A 20,917-nucleotide genomic window follows, 5' to 3' on the forward strand; every position below is an offset into this window, starting at 1 on the left:
AGTTTCTAGTCCTTGTGTTCTAGAAGTACTTTCCATCTTAGAATTCTATATCCAGTCAAACATTTCATTTTGGGTTTGAGACAGGATCTCTCTACAGCCCCAGCTGGACTGGAACTCACTATGTAGACCAGACTGGTTTCTATCTCAGGAAGATTCACCTGCCTCTGCTGGGATTAAAGGCATGCGCCACCATACCCGGCTTCAGTCAAATATGTTAAATATGAAAAAAAAAAATTAGTTAATTCTATGGAGTTTAAAGTTGAAATAAGTGGGTCAATGTTATCAGCTCTCGGAGCCTGGCTCCCCAGAACCCAAAGACTATTCAAATGTTGTTGGCTCCAGTTTTATCATTTTAGCAACTTAAATCACTGGGAGGTCTGAGTATTCCATTTAGCTCTATGCCTCCTGTTCTTGTTTTCCTTAATCCAAAAAAAGTTCCTTGCCCCTACCCCTTTAATGTTTGGGAGTATATACAAGCTGGTCATATTGTGAATGCCCCTCAATTTGGGCTTGTGCTCCTTTTGGGCTAAAATATAATCACTGTTGTTACTTTCTAGATTGTTTTTTAAGAGTTTCCCTGTAGCCTCAGCTGATCTGGAACTCACAGGCTGGCCTCAATCTCAGAGATTTGCCTGCCTGTGCCTCCTGAGTGTTGGGATTAAAGGCATGCACCACCACATGCCCAGCTTACTTTCTAGATTTTAGTAAGTAACTACCCTTAACTTAAAAATACACCCCAGGGACTAGAGAGGTGGTTCAGTGGTTTAGAGCAGTACTGCTCTACTAGAGGATCAGAGTGCAGATCCCAGCACCCACATGGGGCAGTTCAAACACCTGTAACTCCATCTCCAAGGGATCGGATGCCCTCTTCTGGCCTCCATGGGCAGAGCATGCACACACATAAATAAAATAAATCTTTAAAAAAAAAAAAAAAAAAACACTCCAAGACTTAAGAAGGGGGAATGATGTGTGCAAATGGTTCTCTCAAAAGACTAAGAAGAGGGGCTGGAGAGATGGCTCAATGGTTAAGAACACTGGCTGTTCTCACAGAAGACCGGGGTTCCCATCCCAGCACCCACATGGCAGCTAACAACTGTTGGTAACTCTAGTTCCAGGGGATCCGACAGCCTCTACAGCCTCTTCTGTCCTCCGCGGGCATTGCATGACACGGGTATACTTACCTACATGCAGGCAATACATATTTTTTTAAAAAAGACTAAGAAGAATATACAAAAAACAAGTGTAACATTGTTAACTATTGGTGAATCTGGATGAAGATGATTCCTAAATTCTTCTAACCTTCCTGTAATGTGAAAAGGGGAAATATAAGAATATTCTCCATGTTTATTCCATGTTTTACACATTAACTCTGTTCTCCCCGCTCCCCCACTTTTTTTTGTCTTTTTCAGACAGGGTCTCCCTGCAGCCCCAGCTGGCCTAGAACCCATTGTGTAGACCAGGCTGGTCTCACATAGATCAACCTGCCTCTGCCTCCCTAGTGCTGGGATTAAAGGCGTGCACCACCTGGCTTAACCAATACCCACGAGTCAGTGTTCACAATGGTTAAAAAGTGACAATAACATCAGGGCAAATTCTGAAACCACTCATGAGCCAAGAAAGCAGAACTGAGGTAGAGTGCAGTTTCAAATAAGATGTAGAGCACTGTGAATTGGGGGAACAAACATTCACACTGAAAATAGTCACAGAAATGTAAATTTTTCATTTTATTCAAAGTTGGTACAGAAGTGCTAACATTTGCATAAAATAATTACTACACTTCAGTTACAGGACAAAATACCACAGAAAGGAATGTTCTTTGCAAGAAATGCAGTTCATTTTAAGTGTCCAAATGCTTGTGCCGGCTAGTGCAGCAGCTGGCAAAGTGACGCAGCTCACGAGAACAGAGTACGTCACAGTCAGCGATAGAAACTGACAGCTCTCCAGCACATCGCTGCTTTTCCGTTTTTAAACAGTAACACTTAACACCGAAACCAAGATTACACACATCTACAATTTTAAAAACCAGTTGTATACAGAACAGGCAAGTTAGAATTGTCACCAACAGATAGTTTTCCATCTACAGCTTCAACTGTTTTCCTTTCAGTAGGAAACCTGGTTTACACCAAGTTCTTCCATTTGCAACTAAAGCATTACACGGTGTACAGGACCTGATTAGTCAAACTTTAACACAAAAAAGCTGAGGACAACGGAGGTAAACTAGAAATAATTTTTAAAAAACTAACCAATAACAAATTAATGTTCATCGACTCCATTATAACCTACAAAGCAGAACTAAAATGACACATGCACACAATACACAGCCCCACGGTACTATGGTCTCTTAACAGAAAACCTGAACAGAGCTATAACAGGCAGGACACTGGGGATAATGGTTTTCAATGTAGACATCTTTAAAAAATGCATTAATACTTACATATCAAAATTATTAGATAAAAGCAGCAGTATTTTGCTGACATTTGGCTTAAAAATAAAGGAATGAATGAAGCAATTTCACAGGCTATAAGAAAAGGAATTGGTTTTCTTCTTGAAGAAGACTACTAACTTTTGCACAGCAACTATTTCTGATATCCATCTTGTCAAAAAAAAAAAAAAGCATTGAGAAGCCTAACAGTTCATATGATGATTGCCAACACAGCTCTAGGCAGAGAAACAAGGTGTCCCCAGCAAAGAACAGGTGAATCCTTGCTCTTCTTCTGAACTCTGAAGGCAATCTATAGACTGAAGCAATAATGCCTAGGGAAAGCAGAGAACAGGTTCTATACCATTATCTGACCCTAATGTAGTATGTCATATTAAAAAAAAAATAAAGCTTTTACATTTTAATAACCCCACAGAAAAGTCCATGAGCAAAAGACTTGGTGACCTGTTTGCTACTCAGAAAAGTCTGAGATCTCACAGTGAAATGAGAATATTCTAATTATACATATTTACATTGCTAGGACTACCTTTCACTTAGTCTAATTAAAGCAGTTTTCCGTGAAATTAAAAATGGAAAATGTTTCTGCCAAAGGAATTTTTAAAAGCACTTTTCATAAAGTTCTTATAAATTCTTTAAAAGGTAGAGAATACGTAATATGTAGGGCTAAGACCGTTGTAACTGCTTTGCATTATCACATATTGCTAAGCCAAGGACGTTTTTCAAACTGCTTCAGTGTCCTCCATTTCTAACACCCCTCTCCTCTCAGCCCGACAGCCCATCCTGAAACCTGTAAATTTTACATGTTAAAAACTTATGTTGTGGGTACACACCTGCCTAGCTTTTTGCTAGAGGGAGGAACCTCTCCCTTAGTGTTCATGTGAACTCTTCTGAAACGTTATTAACATAGCAAAGTCTTTTTTAAAAAAAAAGTTCCACCAGTCTGCAATCTTGGTTAGAAGTTACTAAGTCTCCCCCTAAGAAGGCAAGGAGGAGCGCTCTCTATTCTGAGAGCTGTGTCTTAAAATATGGACAAAACTCCAGACTATTCATTTTTATTCTTAGTAAACATGGGACTACTTGGAGGTAAAGAAAGCAAGGAGCAGGAAAGGGCAACGCTGACTGGAAACACATTTCCATCTTCCGCACGTGCATTCAGAGTCTCACTGACCTAGTCTTGCAGAGCATAATGGGACAGGTTAAAAAAAAGATTCTAGCGCCACTGTGAAGAGCAGCGACAGTTCATTTGGCAAATCTGTCTCAGAATTAGATGTTCAGAACACAGAGATCAAATTCTCTACTAAAAGTACAGCCAAGCACATAAAATAAAGGTAAGTTCATCGCTCACACACACACACACACACACACACACATACACACACACACACACACAAATAAAGCACAGAATTTCTTTGTTTAGAACATTGTTGACAAGTAAAATTTCCTCTAGACAGTATTAAAAAAAAAAAACAACCAAAATAAAAACCAATGACTCTGCAGGTTAAAGCGGAAAGTTCTTGCCTGTTCTGTCCACCAAAAACCTAAGCCGTCCCTGTTCTTTAGTCTCAGATTATGGAACTGTGTCCACACACCTCATTTTCCCTAGTAACCCCAATACAGCCACAGTACTCTCCTTTCATCAAAGCCGCACAAATTCAGTAAGACTACTTTGGATCCTTTATCACCCAGGATCCATGTAGAACTGAGATAGCTCATTAGGGCTCCTGATACCATGGTCTCCAAAACAACTCTGGGACAAATACTTGGTGGCTTTATGACCGGCACTTACGGGTTAGTGAGAATGCGTTAGCCTTGTGCTTTTTATAAGTAGAGGTACACACATGTGAACAGCTTTGTGCTTTCTATGGGCCAATAGCCTTTTCTCTCTTGTGGAAATACAAACTGCTGTTACATGTGTTCCCAGATGTACTCATCAAATCTACCTTGGAAAATGATAAAATTAAAGTATACACAGAGAATTACAATTAACTTAAAATTTTTAATAATGGATATAAAGCAAAGACAAATAAATAACACTAAGCTACAACACAGATACTGGACTATCTTGTTTTCTTGAGCCTAAAGGCTACACATAAAAGTGTGTAAATGTGTATTTTCTGCTAGCCTTCCTTCACTAGTTACAATGAAAGTTTTCAAAGAGTAACAAAGGAAGCGTCCTATTAAGAAAGGGGCGGTGCAAACTAGCACAGTCAATACCGGCAACCAGAAGGCACTAATCCAAACAAAAATTTCAGAAACTGATTATACCGTGGAATATCATATACACTAGCATTGGAGATTTTAATAAGCCCCATTTATTTCCAATTTTCACAACAACAAAAGTTACTAATGACTAAGTATAGAAGTCCAGGGTATACTGACACACTGAACATTCAGCTGGTTTTGTGTGTGTGTGTGTGTGTAAGCACTCCTTTATCTAGCAGCACTGGGGGAAACGGTGAATTCAGCAAGATAGAACTACGCTGTGGATATATGTATCAACGTGTGCTGTTGTGAAAATCACTGTAATATGTAGCTTACTGGCAGAGTTCACACAGCACAGAATGCCTGGGAATGAGATGAAGTGGGGTAGAGGTTACAGCACAGTGCCCTTCTGCCTTCTAAGGGCAGTAAAGCTACTACTCCTACACTTAGCGGAATCGGATCAGCTGCAGATCATGGATGATATACCCCTAAAAATAAAGTGCACAAGATTAGTGATGATACAGACATACCACACCTTCTCCTTCATTTCTGAGTAAAAGGCTGTATATGCCAATTGTTACAGCTGTTGACTGCCAAGTAAATGAGTTGCTTACACCCAAACAACCTAAATCTTACCTTTTATAAAGGAGTTGAGACAGAAAAAGAAACCTAAATGATATCAATTTCACAACACTTTTAAAAAGCTCCTTCAGTAGCAGTAAAGCTTATTTGCAGCGCTGGAGAGAGAGAAATTGAAATGAAAACACCATGCAGCTAAGTGAGGGACTCGCATGGCCAGAGAACCCTTTGCTCACTTTGCTCTGAGGAGTTGAAGCAGCTGACAGCTACAGTATTCCAGCACAGGAGTGTGACAGCAGCTTACCAAATTAAGAGAAGTGATCTTAATGAGAAGGGGTCTCAGGCCCAGGTTAAGCCAACCAGGTCTAGTGATCAGAACACACTTCTCATGCAATTCAGCCTAACAGTACAAAAGTTTTTCTTTATACCAACTAATTTCAAGCTTTTGCCTTTATGGCAAAAATGAGTCCTTTTTGGCATCACAACAAACTCCAGTGCCTCTTGCATTCTAACACCATCATTTCAAAGGGACTTTTATGAGTTAGAAATATTTGTTCTTGTTAACATTTTTATTAAGTGCAGTATATTTAACTAATTTCAATGAGTCATTATTTGGTTTTAAGTCCTCAATACTGGGGCAAAACAACCCTTTTACACATTAAGACAGTATGTGAAATAAACAGACCAAAGAGCCAAACAGGAAATCAGTTAAGTACTGAACTAAAGACTAGGCAATAAACTAGGAAGCAACATGACAAGACCAGAACACCATTTGTGAAATCTGCTTAGACAGTAAGACATTTCTAAACAATGAAGCCTAAAAGCACGATTGTTTTCCTAAAGTGTTACTACCAAGTTATCAGTCACTTTAGCCTCCACTGCATTAATGAATTCATTCTTTATGCTTAACATTACAACAGGCGTTATCAGGCTGGATTCCCTGGTATTCTACTTCTACGGAGAGGGGTTTAAATTGGCTGATAGCTGAGATGCTTCAAGTTCTAGATTTCAATGAATAAGATCCTATGCTTGTACGGATTTTTTTAAGTTAATTTTTACCAATTTGTTCACATCTGTATCATCTAGTTGTCAACACCTCAGAACAGGTTTGACTTTTTAGGAAATTTTGCACCAGCAGAGCTCCGTAGTTACGTGATGTAACAGGGTGGCCTTGTACATCTTTCCACACAAACCAAGGGCAAGATGAGGTGTCACTACTAGATGCCCACGTGGCCCCTTTTTAGTCATGACACCTCAGATGAAGAGGAGACGGGGAATACAACACGTGGCAATGAAGCAATCAATGCCACACTATCAATCAAGCAGGGATGTGAAGGGTCTAACTCTTAGTGGCTAACAATAAAGCTGGTTTATTTGGTGGAAAGAAGAATCACCTATAGATTACACGGAATAATATCCAGAGAGGGGAAGATCATGCACTTGGAACAGAGAGACCCCAGAAGACTTAACTCCATGCTTAAGAGAACTGAGTAACAATTCTGCTGATCAATTCTTAAAATGGGGGGACGTTTCACAGAGTGAAAGGTCTCAGCTAATTTTTTTGTGGTATCATCTCTAAGAGCTATGGATACATGACCCTGGCCAACCTCTCTGTCCAAGATAATGGATCCTTTGAGCCAAGTGAAAAGGAAGCCCTGGAGATGAGATCCACTGAACTGGAGCCCAAGGATCAGTGCTATTGCTTGATGCTTCTCTTTAGACAAAAGTGATCACTTCCTAGAAAGCACAGCTGAGGACAACAGGGGCTCAGTGGCTTATTTTTAGAGTGACAGGACACAAGTGAAACCAAAGAGAAACCTGAAGTCCCACAGAAAACATCCTTCATGCCAATGTCATAAGCCCTTCTCACCAGATCCAGACGTGAACTGCCTGAGAACACAAACATGTAGGAGCTTGGGGTATTGTTCACAGAGGACAATGATATTCTCTCCATCTTTGTAAACCCATGGCCTCACCTACTTCATTCTGACTTTCAAGCACTGTTTTAGTCAATGTCAAACTCAGTCAATTCAAAACCTTAGCTTAAGCAAACACAAACACACACATTATGTCTACAGATCCATGCCACCTTTTAGAACTCATTTATATGCATGTAAAGTATGAAAATTTTGATAGCTTAAAGCAGTCATGTATCATTCCAGGAACAATCATTCCAATGACCTTACAGACTGAAGGCTGGTCCCTGAAATGAAGTTACCACCAGCAACTCACATACTCATTCAAGCACATTGCCCATTACTGGGAAGTAGTAAGAACGACAAGCTTCAGGGGCTTCAGTCTAAATAAATTGATGTTTACATGTGTAAGAATAAACAGTTCTAATGGATATGCTAAGTCATTCCTTATTTATAGACATTAGTACTCTAAACTTGACCTACTGCTATTTACACATCAATAGACACAAGATGATGTATTTTATGAGTCTTACTAAGTACAACAACAGCAATGAGAGGATAAGGGGACCCCAACACTCCAAACTACTAACTCAACATTAAATAAAAAGAGGAAATTCATAAAAATGCCTGTTATTCACTTATGCCATAAATGGATGGGAAAAAAGGGCCACTCAGCCAATGTGTCAATTTTTGCTATGTCACATAGGACTGTACTCAAGAGTTAAAAAAATAATAATAATAATTTCTACAATTTAATGCAAATTTGGAAAAGCCAAGATCCTATAACGTTCTAAAGGCCAAAAGGTTATCTCAGAGGAAGAATTCTTCCTTTAAGAAAATAGCACAAACCATGGGCAACCCATTCATCCAGACACATGTGGACCAATGCTGAATCTAGATTTGGAGAACTGGTTTCTGTTCTTCCCAAAAAGGTTCTGTAACCTTGGACCTGTCACAGCCTCAACCTCCACTTAAGAAAAGGTGGTCCCTAGGCCCCTAGGTTATAAACCTCAAAGTAGAAATTGAGAGGAAATTTGTACAAGGCACTCTAAGTTCTTCAGAAACACGTGCTAGTCATACATGAATTACTCTTTCATCTATAGACTCAGTCCACTGGAAAACCTCCTGAAGGTAGGAAGACTGTATGCTACCTGATAATCCCTAAAATCAGCTTTGGACTAATCAAGTCCATCATTAACAAACAAATTTATGCATTACAAAAAGAGTTAGTTATCAGGACTGAGTTTTTTATTCAAAATCTACAAAATTATCTATAAAATAATTTCCCTAAGTACAAGGCTTAATAAAAACCATGCAATTTTAAAAGTTTTCAGCTTAAAGAAAGTAGATACACAATGAGCTGTCTTCATCTTTGTGGAGGAAAGGGGCTGAAGACACAGAGCCACACCATCTGTAGAGCTTCTCTAACAGCTCTGTACTGTCTTCACTAGGGAGAAACAGCCTCTAAAAAGATTTGCTACCCATGGTTACTGCAACCGGATACCAACCCACACCAAGACAAAGGTCTGTAATACAAGTCCTGTGATATCCTCCTCAAGCACACTGACAAGCCCCGAAGTCTTTCTTCATGGCAACTTTTGGACACGCCATCCCTCCTACAGAAAGCCTACACTGGTCAATGGCAGGAGTGCAGTCTTCCGCTTTCTGTTACTGACAGTCAGCTTTTACTGGAACATATTCATGCTGACTGACTATAACATCAAAGATGGACAGGCTGTATACAGATAGCACATCTTTTGAGAAACACAAAAATCAGAAAAAGAACTTACAAAGAATGAAGTATAATCTCAGAATTAGAATTTCCCTCTAAAAGCTCAAGCTCAACACATCATGATCTAACCAAGTAAGAAACCAGCACACAAAAGCAGTTGTCAGCTCTTCACAATACTGGACATGATTTTTCAACTGGATCCATTCAGGAAGGCATTTGGCTACGTAACAAAGACCGTTACAAAATGGCAAGGAAGAAGCTAGAAAATAGGTAGAGTATGACTCATGTTAATTTAGTGTTAAGTCCATCAAGAATTGCTTGGTAGCTGGTAATCTTCAAACTGTATTCCAAAATACTGATTGACCGTAATTTGGTCAATAAATGTGGGGATCATCAGCAACATTTACTTCCCCCCTAAATAAAAACACAATTACGACAAATAACTTTATAGACATAGACTTGGTAGTCACTTGAGTACAGTTCACTTAAACTTCAGTAAAAGTAGGAAAAAAAAAATAATAAGAGGGAGGAGACTGGAATGAAGTCCACCCCAAACTCCAACATTCCACATACAGGTACAAAAACACCTATAGGAAAACATCATCCCTTTCTTTTGGCAAGCGGAATCATAGACGCATGCTAACAAACAAACCAAACACATGAACTTGTCCTGAAATAATTACTACACAACATATTAGACTTTCAGTACATATCTGACCAGACAATCTCTAAGAATTCATTTTTTCAATCATAGCAGGGATTACAGAGATAAAAACCTTACAGATGAGCAAATCTTCTACTTCAGTATAAGGTCTACCCAGACTTGGCAATGCAGACAATATACTTTACTCGTGATACCTTAATATAGGTTCTGCTCTAAGTGCTCTATGAGAACAATTGGTCTCTCCTTACTTTGGTATGGAAAACTCTAAAAAACACATTTTGTACAATTCAGTCTGTTTGAAGATTTACTTTCATCCATCTCTGGGAAACAGTCTTGCAAATAGATAATTTTCTGCTAAGTAAAATTTGGCTAAAACCTTCAGCGTAAACAATGCCTGAGAGATGCAACGTTACATTTTTGTTTTCAAAGACCAGTATTTTCTTAAGTGTCTCACCATATCCTTAAGTTCATAAGGAGAAATAAACAAACATGAAAATTCCAAGTGAACACACAGCAAAAAGTCCGATATTTAGTATTATTTTCACTTGTGGAGTCTCTTCTAACATTTGTAAACAAACAGCCTCCTCATCCATCAAGTCTCTGAGACTCCTCTTGCTGAGGCTTTTGCTTTTAAAGCCACAAAACCAGTCTATGAACTTCCAATATCGGCTTCCATTCTCTGTCTCCTTCTCTCTCTCTTTCTCACCCATGAGAGCTGCTTGGCCATTGGAGTAAGCATCTACTGGTGTTTCTGCCTCTGAATGACCCAAGGAAGCTATTGGGTTGCCCTCTTCTCTGCACGTCACCAACAAATTAACATCCTCGGGCTGAAGGCCCTTGATGCTGTCTTCAGACTTCCCGTTTGGAATGACATGGTTTGTGGCCTCACTATTCTCTCTGCATCGCAGAATGCTCTTTTCCTGCATTTTGTACGGTTCATCTTTCTGAGAGCAGCTCTCCTTTGTCACCAGGGTCTTCTTAGACCAAAAGGTGGTGGTGCGAATCTGATCCTTAGTAGGAGGTGGCGTGAGAAGGCTAACAATTACAGTAATGAGTCCTGTGATCCAAAACAACGCTGTGGCCACATACATGTAATGGATGTCTTTGATGAAGCCTGGCCTGTTATCAGGTTGGTCACACTCTGGGGCACGGTAGGTAAAAGCCAGTATCAAACGTACAGCTCCAAGAATAAAGCCTGCCATTCCACCATAGAATGCTCCTTGCTCATTGCAGCGTTTCCAGAAAATTGCCAGAAGGAAGAGGGCCGCCACTGGAGGTGTCAGATAATCTGCGACCTCCTGGATGTAAAGGTACATCTGGCCTCCTTGCATCTCCACAATGATGGGCACCCATGCTATGCTGATCACAACCATAAAAGCCACAAATATCCTGCCAACAATCATTAGTTCTCGGGAGCTTGCACTCTTACGGATGAGTTTGTATACATCAAGGGTGAATATGGTACTGGCACTGTTAAAGATGGAGTCCAAGTCACTCATCAGAGCTGCAATCATCACTGCCATCATCAAGCCTCGAAGACCCACAGGAACCAGCTTCATCACCAGGCGGGGGTAGGCAATATTGGAACACCCAGCTCTGCTTCCACACACTTGCATGCAGTGCTCTGGGTTGATGCAAGCTATGTCATTAACAAACAGTATTCTGGAAATCATTCCTGGTACAACTATGATGAACATTGGTAGAAGCTTTAAGAAGCCAGCCATAAGAGTAGAGCCTTTGGCATGAGCAATGTTTTTGGCTGCTAGGACTCTCTGCACGATGACTTGGTCAGCACACCAGTACCATACCGAAGCCGGAGTTTGCCCAAGAATGAATCCAGGCCAGGGAACATCTTCATCTGTTGGATCTCGCAGCATTTTTAGGGAGTCTTTCTTAGGATTCACGTTACAAGAATTCGTATTGGAAAGGTTGTGTGTCAACAAAATGAGAGAAACATTGGGTGAGGCAGACATGTACCTTCTCTTAACTTCCTCAAACCCTCCAATCTCCATCATGCTAATAACTGTAAGTGTGAGGGCCCCAATGATCATGAGCAGAGCTTGTAGAGTATCTGTGTAGATCACTGCAACAAGGCCTCCAGTGACAGTCAGCAGAGCAGTCATGCCAATGAGCAAGATGACAGATACATAAAGATTCCAACCCAAGGACTCCTGGATAAAGAGGGCACCCGAATACAGATCCACTGAGAGCTTAGTGAAGATATAGAGAATCAGAGACAAGGCTGCAAAATAGACCTGAATCCTATGGCCACCAAATCGCTTGGACAAGTATTCAGGCATGGTGTATACCCCCGACCGGATGTATATCGGGATGAAAACCCATCCCAAAAGTTGCAAAAGCAGTAAGGCATTGAATTCCCATGCGCCCACTGCAAATCCACTCGCAGCTCCAGAGCCTGCCAGCCCAATGAAGTGTTCACTCCCAATATTGCTCACAAACAGAGAGGCACCAATTGCTACCCAAGTCATAGAGCGCCCCGCCAGGAAGTATCCACTCACGGTGCTTCTATTAGATTTCCACATGGCAAAAAAACCAATGCACAGGACCAGGATGAAGTACAGGGCCACTATGGCAATGTCTGCTGGCTCCAGTACAGCCCTCATTCTGGTAACTTGTGATTAAGTGTCCAAATGACAGAAGTGTCCAGATTCTTATGTACTTATTAGCAACCCCAGCCAGGTCTGTAAACCACACGTGAACTGGACTACACAGAGCAACACAGCAGTTCAAAGTCTTTGTCCTTTGGTTTGCTGTCTTGATGGTGGTGGTTGTGATAAACTTTGAAGGAGACAGTTTAAATTTTCCTCCGCTTCTTAATTGGGATTGAGAACTTAGCTCGTACTCTTAATCCACTCTCCACAAGACCATCAGCATTTACTCAGGTGCTGGAGGAGAAATTCTGAGTTGCAGCTAAGTCTAGTGAAGCCTACTGTACCAACCCTGCAAGGCAGCAAAGACAAAAGACAAAGATTGAATTAGAGGAGCGTCTCACCAAGCGATGAGGAAACTTTCAATCGCAAACTCGGCGCGACATTTGTTATTAAAAAAACAGAAACAGAACGAACTTTTACGATATACTTTAGTAACCAGAGCAAAGACCAAGCTGTACTGTCACAAATCATAGTGACAGCAGTCATTACTTTGAACTAACAATTCATCAGCAGTCTACTCTTCTAATAGTGATTGCCTACCATGACATACAGTCCTTTCCTGTGTTCCTGTGGCAGTCTTAGTTCAGAATAGGTATGAACATCTTAAAAAAACCTTGGGGGTGTGGCGCAAGGGGTCACTAAATTTTCGCATGAGAACAAATCTTCAAATATCTAGAAATTGCAAGAGTATTGGTGGGGAGGGGACTAACCTTATGGCCACCTAGGGCCCTAGATGGAATAGCAGGTGTATTTACTAGGTGTCAGCATCTACCCTGAGAAGTTAAAACAGAACCAACAACAGTTATGCAAACCTATTGTTACAGAACTTTCCTAAGTTCCTACTGTAAATGCAGGTACAGTTTATCATACGGTAAAACCTGGAATTACAAATGGCTAACAGGAAACAAGATACTCTACACAAAAAGTTACAACATACAATTTCCAAAACTAGGCTAAAGTGTTCTTTCTGCTAATGAGATCTTGGAAGAAGATAAAAAGGAAACTTGAAAAGAGGTAACTTCATTCCCTTCCTTTTTCAGGCAGTTATCTCCAGGAGATCACTTCTAAGAGCGTTTCTAAGAGGATAAAGGCACTGCGTTCAAGGTTTCGTCCTGTAGACTATTTTGATGCTTCCAGTATTTTTAATGCCCTGTTGTATGGAAAGCAACAGGAAGAGGGAGACGTTTTCTGGAAGAATGAATAATTTGATTATTCTGTCTTCCAAACCTGAACAAGACAAACATTTGTTAATTGTGAAATCATCTTCAATAAATCTGATATATTTTCAGTCCTGGATTAGGATGATCACTCTGTAAAAACATACACTTAAATGTAACTAAAATGAAATTTATAAATCTGATGGCTTCCTCTTAGTTAAAAGAGAAACTAAATCATCAGGTAATTATAAAAGTAGGTGACAGATCCGTAAGAACCTTATTTTCAAGTGAACATTATTTTCTTCTTTTTACTGAGGCAACCTTAGAATTAATGTTTTTAATTTTGAAAAAACTGTTGGCTTCTGACAAATCTAGGCATTTTCTTTTCAAAATCAATAATAAAGTTAGGAGTCATAAATAATATTAGGCCACTGTTTTCCAAAATTGTTTGCAATAACACTATAATACTAAAAACTTAGAACACACTCTTAAGAGCAAGGACAGAAACTAGACATGTTTCCTAAAGACTAAAGCCCTACCAAATTAGATCAGGTCTAATTTCTAAAGCTTGCTGGATAAAATGTCAACCTCATCGGTCCTCTTTTAAACAGAAAACAAAAACAATTATTAAAAAAAAAAAAAAAAAAAAAGAAAGAAACCCCCAAAACCTCCACATTAAAATCCTGCCTCCCAAGTCAATGGCAATGGCTAGAATATTGCCAAAGGCAAATAAACATATTTAAAAAGTGAATTTGTTGGACTGGAGTGATGGCTCAGAGGTTAAGAGCACTGACTGGTCTTGCAAAGGACCTGATTTGATTCCCAGCCACAGACCCAGGTTTGATTTCCAGCACCCACATGGTGGCTAACAGCTGTCCATAACTCCAGTTGCAGGGGATCAGCCACCTTCTTCTGACCTCTGCAGGCATTTCACAACTTAGGTGCACTTACACATACGCAGACAATACCCTCATATACTTAAAATAAAAATAATCATTTTTAGGTGAATTTGTTCCATTACTTTCATAGCTGCCAAGTCCTGAATTTGGTCATATTTTATTACTACTTCCCTCCACCTCCAAAACTTGGAAGTTAAAAAAAAAATTATTCAAACTATTCAAAACTATTTAGAAAGAACCCTGTAAATTTTGAGCAAGGTCTACAACTGATAACCCTATTTATTTAGGATACCTTTTACTGTTTCAATATAAGGGCAGTCCTCAATTACAAAGGGAAGGGTTCAGTCATGAAATCCTGCCTTCAGTGCAGCCTGATGCCCAAGGTCCAGCTGTACCCTTGTGACTTGTTCACCTACAAAGGTTAAGTCAGGCTGGCTCCAAGGTCAGAAGGCCTTCAGATAAAACTCTTCTCAGTGGCAACAGTTGAACATGTGATTTCCAAGGAGAAAACACTCAGAGTCTTTGTTTAGAGGGACTGGTGTGTGACGACTGCTGCTGTGGCAGCTCTTTGTTCAGAGACAAAATAGTCCAAAGCAAAGCAGGTACCTCCTTGGTCAAACTAGAAAGCAGTGCTGGATTAAGTAACACCACTTCTCTTTGTCAACTCTGACTTATGCAGGGCCTGCTCTAAGCAATATTCTGCTTTCTGTGGAGTGCTCACTTGGTTGAAATTACCATACAAGGCTTGATCCCTAACTTCCTTAGATCTACCCCACGGGAAATTATGAGCTCAAAGCTGTGTTCAAAGCTGGGCATGGTGACAACCCATAATTCCTGCACTCTGGAGGCTGAGGCAAAAGGACAATTGCATGTTCCAGGCCAGCCTGGGCTACAGGTAAGACACTACCTCAAAAATAAAAAAAAACTCTTTCCACCTAATTTTCTCTATGTCCTTCAAAAGCCACTGCTGACTATCCCCTCACTGGACTCCTTACTAGTCTATGGGTATGTTTTCAGTTTTCCAATTTAAACAAAATATATCCAGTGGCCAACACTTCTTAAAGAATGGAAAAGGGAAAATAATAACTGAAATACGTCAATTAAGTTTGTAGGAAGATAAAACACCGCAGTACAATGAAGTTACATTTCATTCTCTAATCATCCAGAGATTATCAAAGCCTTGAATTGTAGTTTTCAGGAAACATTTCACATTCCTTAAAAAAGATGGTCCTAAATAGAATAAATTTTATATAAATTTTTCTCTTAAAGAAGTGAACATTTCTTCAACAAAAGCATAATGAACTGTCCAGAGTTCCTTTATAGTTCCTTTATTTTCAGGAAGAGTATACATAGAAAACCCTTTCTTCATTTAACATGAGCCTTAAAATATATTTTCATACTCATGTATGCCTTCCTTCACAACTGACAGGTCAGCTGGCTGCTTCTCTGCTAGGACTTTTTTTTTTTTAAGATTATTTCTACAACAACAGTAATATTTGGAAAATATAAAGGAATGGTCCTCCAGCAATGATGGGCTGATTCAGGCCATCTTCAAACACAAAAGTATTTTGAAACAACTGGATTCCCCTTAAAAGCACAATTTCCTTCTCAGAAAGTAACATATTATTAAGTTTTGGACAGAATTAGAATGCAGTTTTGATGCTTTCATACATGAAGATGAACTAAATCACAACTGAAGAATTAACTCAATGGAAGAAAAGCAGACACTGTGCTTCTCTAACCAACTAGAAGGAAAAAAAAAAAAAAAGACCAAATTTAAATGAGCTATTAACTTCTTCCAGTGTTATAAAACATGTTTATCAAACTATAACTAGCAAAACAACCAAATCTCATTTCTTTCATTTTTATTTTTATTGTATGTGTATGAGTGTATTGCCTGCATGCATCTAAGTCCACCTGCGTTGTGCAGTGCCCACAGAGGTCAGAGGTCAGAAGATGGTGTCAGATCCCTGGAACTAGAGTTTAAGACTGCTGTTAGCCGCCATGTGGGTGCTAGGAATCAAACCCAGATCCTCTGCAAGAGCAGCCTGTACATTTTACTGCTGAGCCACCTCCCCACCACCACCAATCTCATTTCTATCACATAGGGGTGACTATTTTCATTTACCTATCAAACTAGGAAATTATTGTGTAACAATCTCTAAAATACAGAATATATGTATCTAAAAAGAAATGTCAAATGTCATAAAAATCAAACAGGGAAAAAGGAAAACAAAGTCACTGAGCTCTCTGTCAGGGCTCATGTCATAATCTGATGATGCATGTGGGTTAACAAGTAGATTATGTTGACCCCAAAAGTGACTCCCACCCAACAGCACTGGCTTCAGCTTTGGGGTAAGTTCACAGACTGACTCAGGGGACAATCTACACAGGCCCAGCCCACACTGTCAAGAGTAGGCCTGACAAGTCCTGCTTGTAAACTGATACAAATGAAAAACATTTACATGGCCATCTAGTAATTTAAAGGTTATAAAGGAGATCTCTGGAGATCTGATTGCTTGACTTATAATCACCTTTGTGTAATATGTGCACACCTGTGCTTGCTTTCTCTCCACTTAAAACCTCAAAAAGCACTAAACACAGTTTTGGTAAAGGAGTGGGTATAGATTACCATAACGAGCAGTTCAGCAGAGAATGGTCACTGAAGACCTGGGCTCTAAGCTCTGCACTTAACTGCAACAACTTATCTCTGTAAACGTCAACTCTGTGAATGCGACCATAGCAGCTTCTAGGAGCACAATGCGGAACAACTCGGAGCACTGCTTTCTAGTTTGACCAAGGAGGTACCTGCTTTGCTTTGGACTACTTTGTCTCTGAACAAAGAGCTGCCACAGCAGCAGTGCGCGTACAACAGGCTGGAGGTCCAGCTCGGTTTATTCTCTGCACCTGAGTGGACTGGGAATAGTGATATTCAAATTTAGCTGTCAACTATCTGCCAGGGATTTTAGGGTCTTCACTAACATTATTTACATTTAAAAGAGCTAAAACTAATCAATGTATTCAACATGTAATTCTTTTACAAATACCTTCAAGAGGCTCAATTACCTCATTAGTTCCAACTTTACATCACTCATCTGAAAATGCAATAAAAAATAACCAAATGTATATATATTCTTACAGACTTTTCATACATTTTCACTTCTTGTCATCCTGTGTTAAAAGTCCAATAAAGAAAATTCCATGAGAGGAATAATTTAATGGTGCTTAAAGTAGAGCATTAAGCACTCACATGACTGTCCTGGAACCTTTTAAAAAGGCAGAAGGTAAACATGAGTGGGCTTACCAGAGACACAGAAAAACATAACCAAGTTTTCTTAACACAGCAGACATGAACTTCACCAATCACAAGTGGAGCAAAAATAAAAATTTTAAAGCGTCACAATAATTCTAAGGTCAATTACTGTGACCATTTTATAGATGAGAAAACTGAAACCAGAGGTAACTTGCCCTAGATGTAGTTTGCGTTTGAGCCACTCACACCTGTGTCTAACTAGTTTCTACCCTTACTTACAATGCAATGCTTAACTACCATTAAATTAAAAGACCTTTCTTTGACGACAGAAAAAGTAACAACTTTAAATAATAAAGACAGCTCAATATCATACATGTTTAAAAATGTGTATCTGAAGATAGGCATGGGGACACATTCCTGTAACCCCAGCACTTGGAAGGCTGAGGCAAAAAGATCACAAGTTCAAGGCTAGCCTAAACCACATAATGAAGACTGTCTCAAAAGAAACTTGTGAGTGGCAAGAAAACAAGCGTGGCAGATGCCTGGCAAACTGACCAAAAGACTGCCAAGTAAGCACATGTGACAAGATCAGTTAAGTATTAAATGTGGTCACCTGAGTGAATACATGTATGGAGAAAAAGAGACTAAGAACAGCAAGCCTGCAGAACATGTCTCAAGTGTTTCGAGCCTTACCTGCCATGTACAAGGACCTATGTTTGATCCCAGGCACAAAACTTGGCCTTTTCAAGTCCTTTGGGTCTTTGTCCCCTGACCACCTCAATCCTTCCTACCCTATACTCTGCTTCCCATAAAAATCATCTAATATATTATACAACTTGGTTTTGGTGTCTAGACACTACCTTGTCACACCTGCTCAAATGTCTTTTACAAAAGTGATTCAAATATTAACTAAATACTCCATCGAGATGGCTAAATGATCTTCCACACGACCATCAATCATCCCACATGCTAGGCAAATGCTTCAACCCTGAGTTATACCCCCAGACCAAATACAAACATCAAGCAGTATTTTTATAGTATATGTAGAAGCTCCTCTAATTCTCAAAAAATAAAATAAAAATTGCAAGTAGCAGGCATGATTAGCCCCAATTTACAGGTAAGAAAACTGAGGGCTAGAGCTGTAGTTCGGTGTTATAGCACTAACCTAGCATGCACAAGATCCAGGGTTTGAGTCCCAGCAAAGCTAAAAAGAAAATCAAAGAGACTGCAGAGCATCACTGAAGTATAGGAACATCCTCTGGAGGATAGAACAAAATATTCTTTTATAACATTTGTCAGAAAGATATAGGAAAGGAAAAGTCTAAGTCACTGATACACAAAGGAACAACACAATGGGAAACAAAGTTCACAAACCCCAATACCACACTCATGTGCAGTAATGACAACCCATGCTAAAGTCCTGGGTGAGAAGCTGATGGTGAGCTTTAAAATGGATGTGTATCTATGTTTACTGATCATTAATTTTAACGCTATAGGACAGTCATATGTACCTCTTAAATGGGATACTGCCTACCCCGTGACCTTGGAAATACTCTTACAAAACATAACCTGAAGTAATCAAATTTCTACCTACCAACTTCTAGTAAATACCTGGAATCAAACTCATAAAACACCAATTGGAGGGGGGAGAAGGGAGCCACAACACATTCTATTATTAAGAGACTTATAACAAGTAAATGTAACCTGTGAAAACCTGTTTGAATTCAGAGTTTAAAACAATTGTAAAGAGACAACTCAGAGAATGTGAACATGGATACCAGATGTTAAAGTGTAACAAAGGTGCAGTGACTGTTTTTAAAGATACACGTAATATTTACAGGTAAAATGGTATAGTCAAGTGTGTTTTAAAGTCCTCCAGTAGTAATTCAGATACTAAAGTCAGTGCATAACTACTACAGAACAAAATATTCAGTTCCAGGTCTGTGACTTGATACACCACTTCGTAGAAAAAGTACATTTAGCATGGAGTGATCTAGTTGTGTGCCACCTACACCAAGTAACTGCCTAACAACAGACACCTGGCATGTTGCCCAGTGTGACACACTGGCATCCCTGTAAATATTCCTGCCAATGATGTCTACCTACCTCTAGTCAGGAGAAAGCAACTACAGACAAAGCTTAAGTGAGGGACTGTGCCGAGCGCCACTGTCATCCTTGGAAAATGCTTCAGAACTGTCTTAAGGAAACTGAACAACACTTAAATGCATGCTCCTTGATTTAATATAGGATTTTATTTTTTTAATTTTATGTGTGTGTATTGCCTGCATGTAGGTAAGTGCACCCGTGTCATGCAATGCCCGCGGACGTCAGAAGAGACCATCGGATTCCCTGAACTGGACTTACAGACAGTTGTTAGCTGCCATGTGGGTGTTGGGATTCAAACCTGGGTCTTCTGCAAGAATAGCCAGTGTTCTTAACCGCTGAGCCATCTCTCCAGCCCTGACTTAATATGGGATCTTTTTTTTTTTTTTTTTTTGTCTTTTTGAGACAGGGTCTCCCTGTAGTCCTAGCTGTCCTGGAACTCACTATGTAGACCAGGCTGGCCTCGAACTCACAAAGATCCGCCTGCCTCTGCCTCCCAAGTGCTGAGATTAAAGTCGTGAGCCACATGCCCGGCTAATACAGGATATTTTTTAACTAAAAATTAAATAACTAAATTTCAGTATGAACTGAATGAATATGTTCTATTACTATCATTTCAATTTTGAGTGCAATAGTTACACTATACTTGGGAAGAAATCCTTATTCCTAATAAAGGCATATCAAGACATCTACCATTGTCAAATGCTCCAGATTTTAAAAAGATAAAACAAAATTTCTAATAATTAGTAATCTAAATGAAAGCATTCACGGAACTATCAAATGAATTGTTCTTGTAATAGTTGGAAATTTTAAGGTTAAAGAAGATGTAAAATAGACTTTAAGGGGAGTACCAGGCATGAAGTAAAGCTGGTCAAAGGTTGATAAACCTGTTAAGAAGTGAACAATGTAAACATGGAAACAAACTATTTTTATGTGTGCCTCAATCTTCTTGTACCTATAAAATGTGAAACTATGCACCTCAAGGCAAAATCAGGCAGATTTCCAAATTAAAGATGTGGCAATACCAGGGATAGAGCTGTTAGAAGAGTGCTTGCCTAGCATGCATCAATCACCAGTACTTCCTAAAGCAGATACGGTGGTATGTAACTCTAATCCCAGCACTTGGGAGGGGGAGGTAGGAAGATAAGACATTCAAGGTTGGGGCTGGAGAAATGGCTCAGCGGTTAAGAGCACTGGCAGCTCTCGTAGAGGACCCAGCTTCAGTTCTCAGCACCCACATGGTGGCTAACAACTGTCCTTAACTCCAGGTCCAGGGGCTCTGACACCCTCTTCTGGCCTC

The 20,917-nt window shown here is 39.7% G+C and overlaps 2 protein-coding genes across 3 annotated transcripts in view; both read right to left on the reverse strand.

Annotated features, from left to right (window-relative positions):
- Positions 1-20,917, reverse strand: part of Mrps6 (mitochondrial ribosomal protein S6) — a 53,083-nt gene that overhangs the window by 20,907 nt on the left and 11,259 nt on the right. The window lies entirely within an intron of this gene.
- Positions 1,706-20,917, reverse strand: part of Slc5a3 (solute carrier family 5 member 3) — a 30,765-nt gene continuing 11,553 nt past the window's right edge. For both annotated transcript variants that reach the window (XM_029564884.1, XM_029564885.1), the window contains exon 2: positions 1,706-12,494. In XM_029564884.1, coding sequence (XP_029420744.1) covers positions 10,001-12,157 — 2,157 coding nt within the window. In that variant the 5' untranslated portion in view covers positions 12,158-12,494 and the 3' untranslated portion in view covers positions 1,706-10,000. The remainder of the gene's footprint in view (positions 12,495-20,917) is intronic.

Source organism: Nannospalax galili, unplaced genomic scaffold (assembly GCF_000622305.1).
Source record: "Nannospalax galili isolate Female #2095 unplaced genomic scaffold, S.galili_v1.0 scaffold136, whole genome shotgun sequence".
In the NCBI taxonomy this organism is placed as follows: domain Eukaryota; kingdom Metazoa; phylum Chordata; class Mammalia; order Rodentia; family Spalacidae; genus Nannospalax; species Nannospalax galili.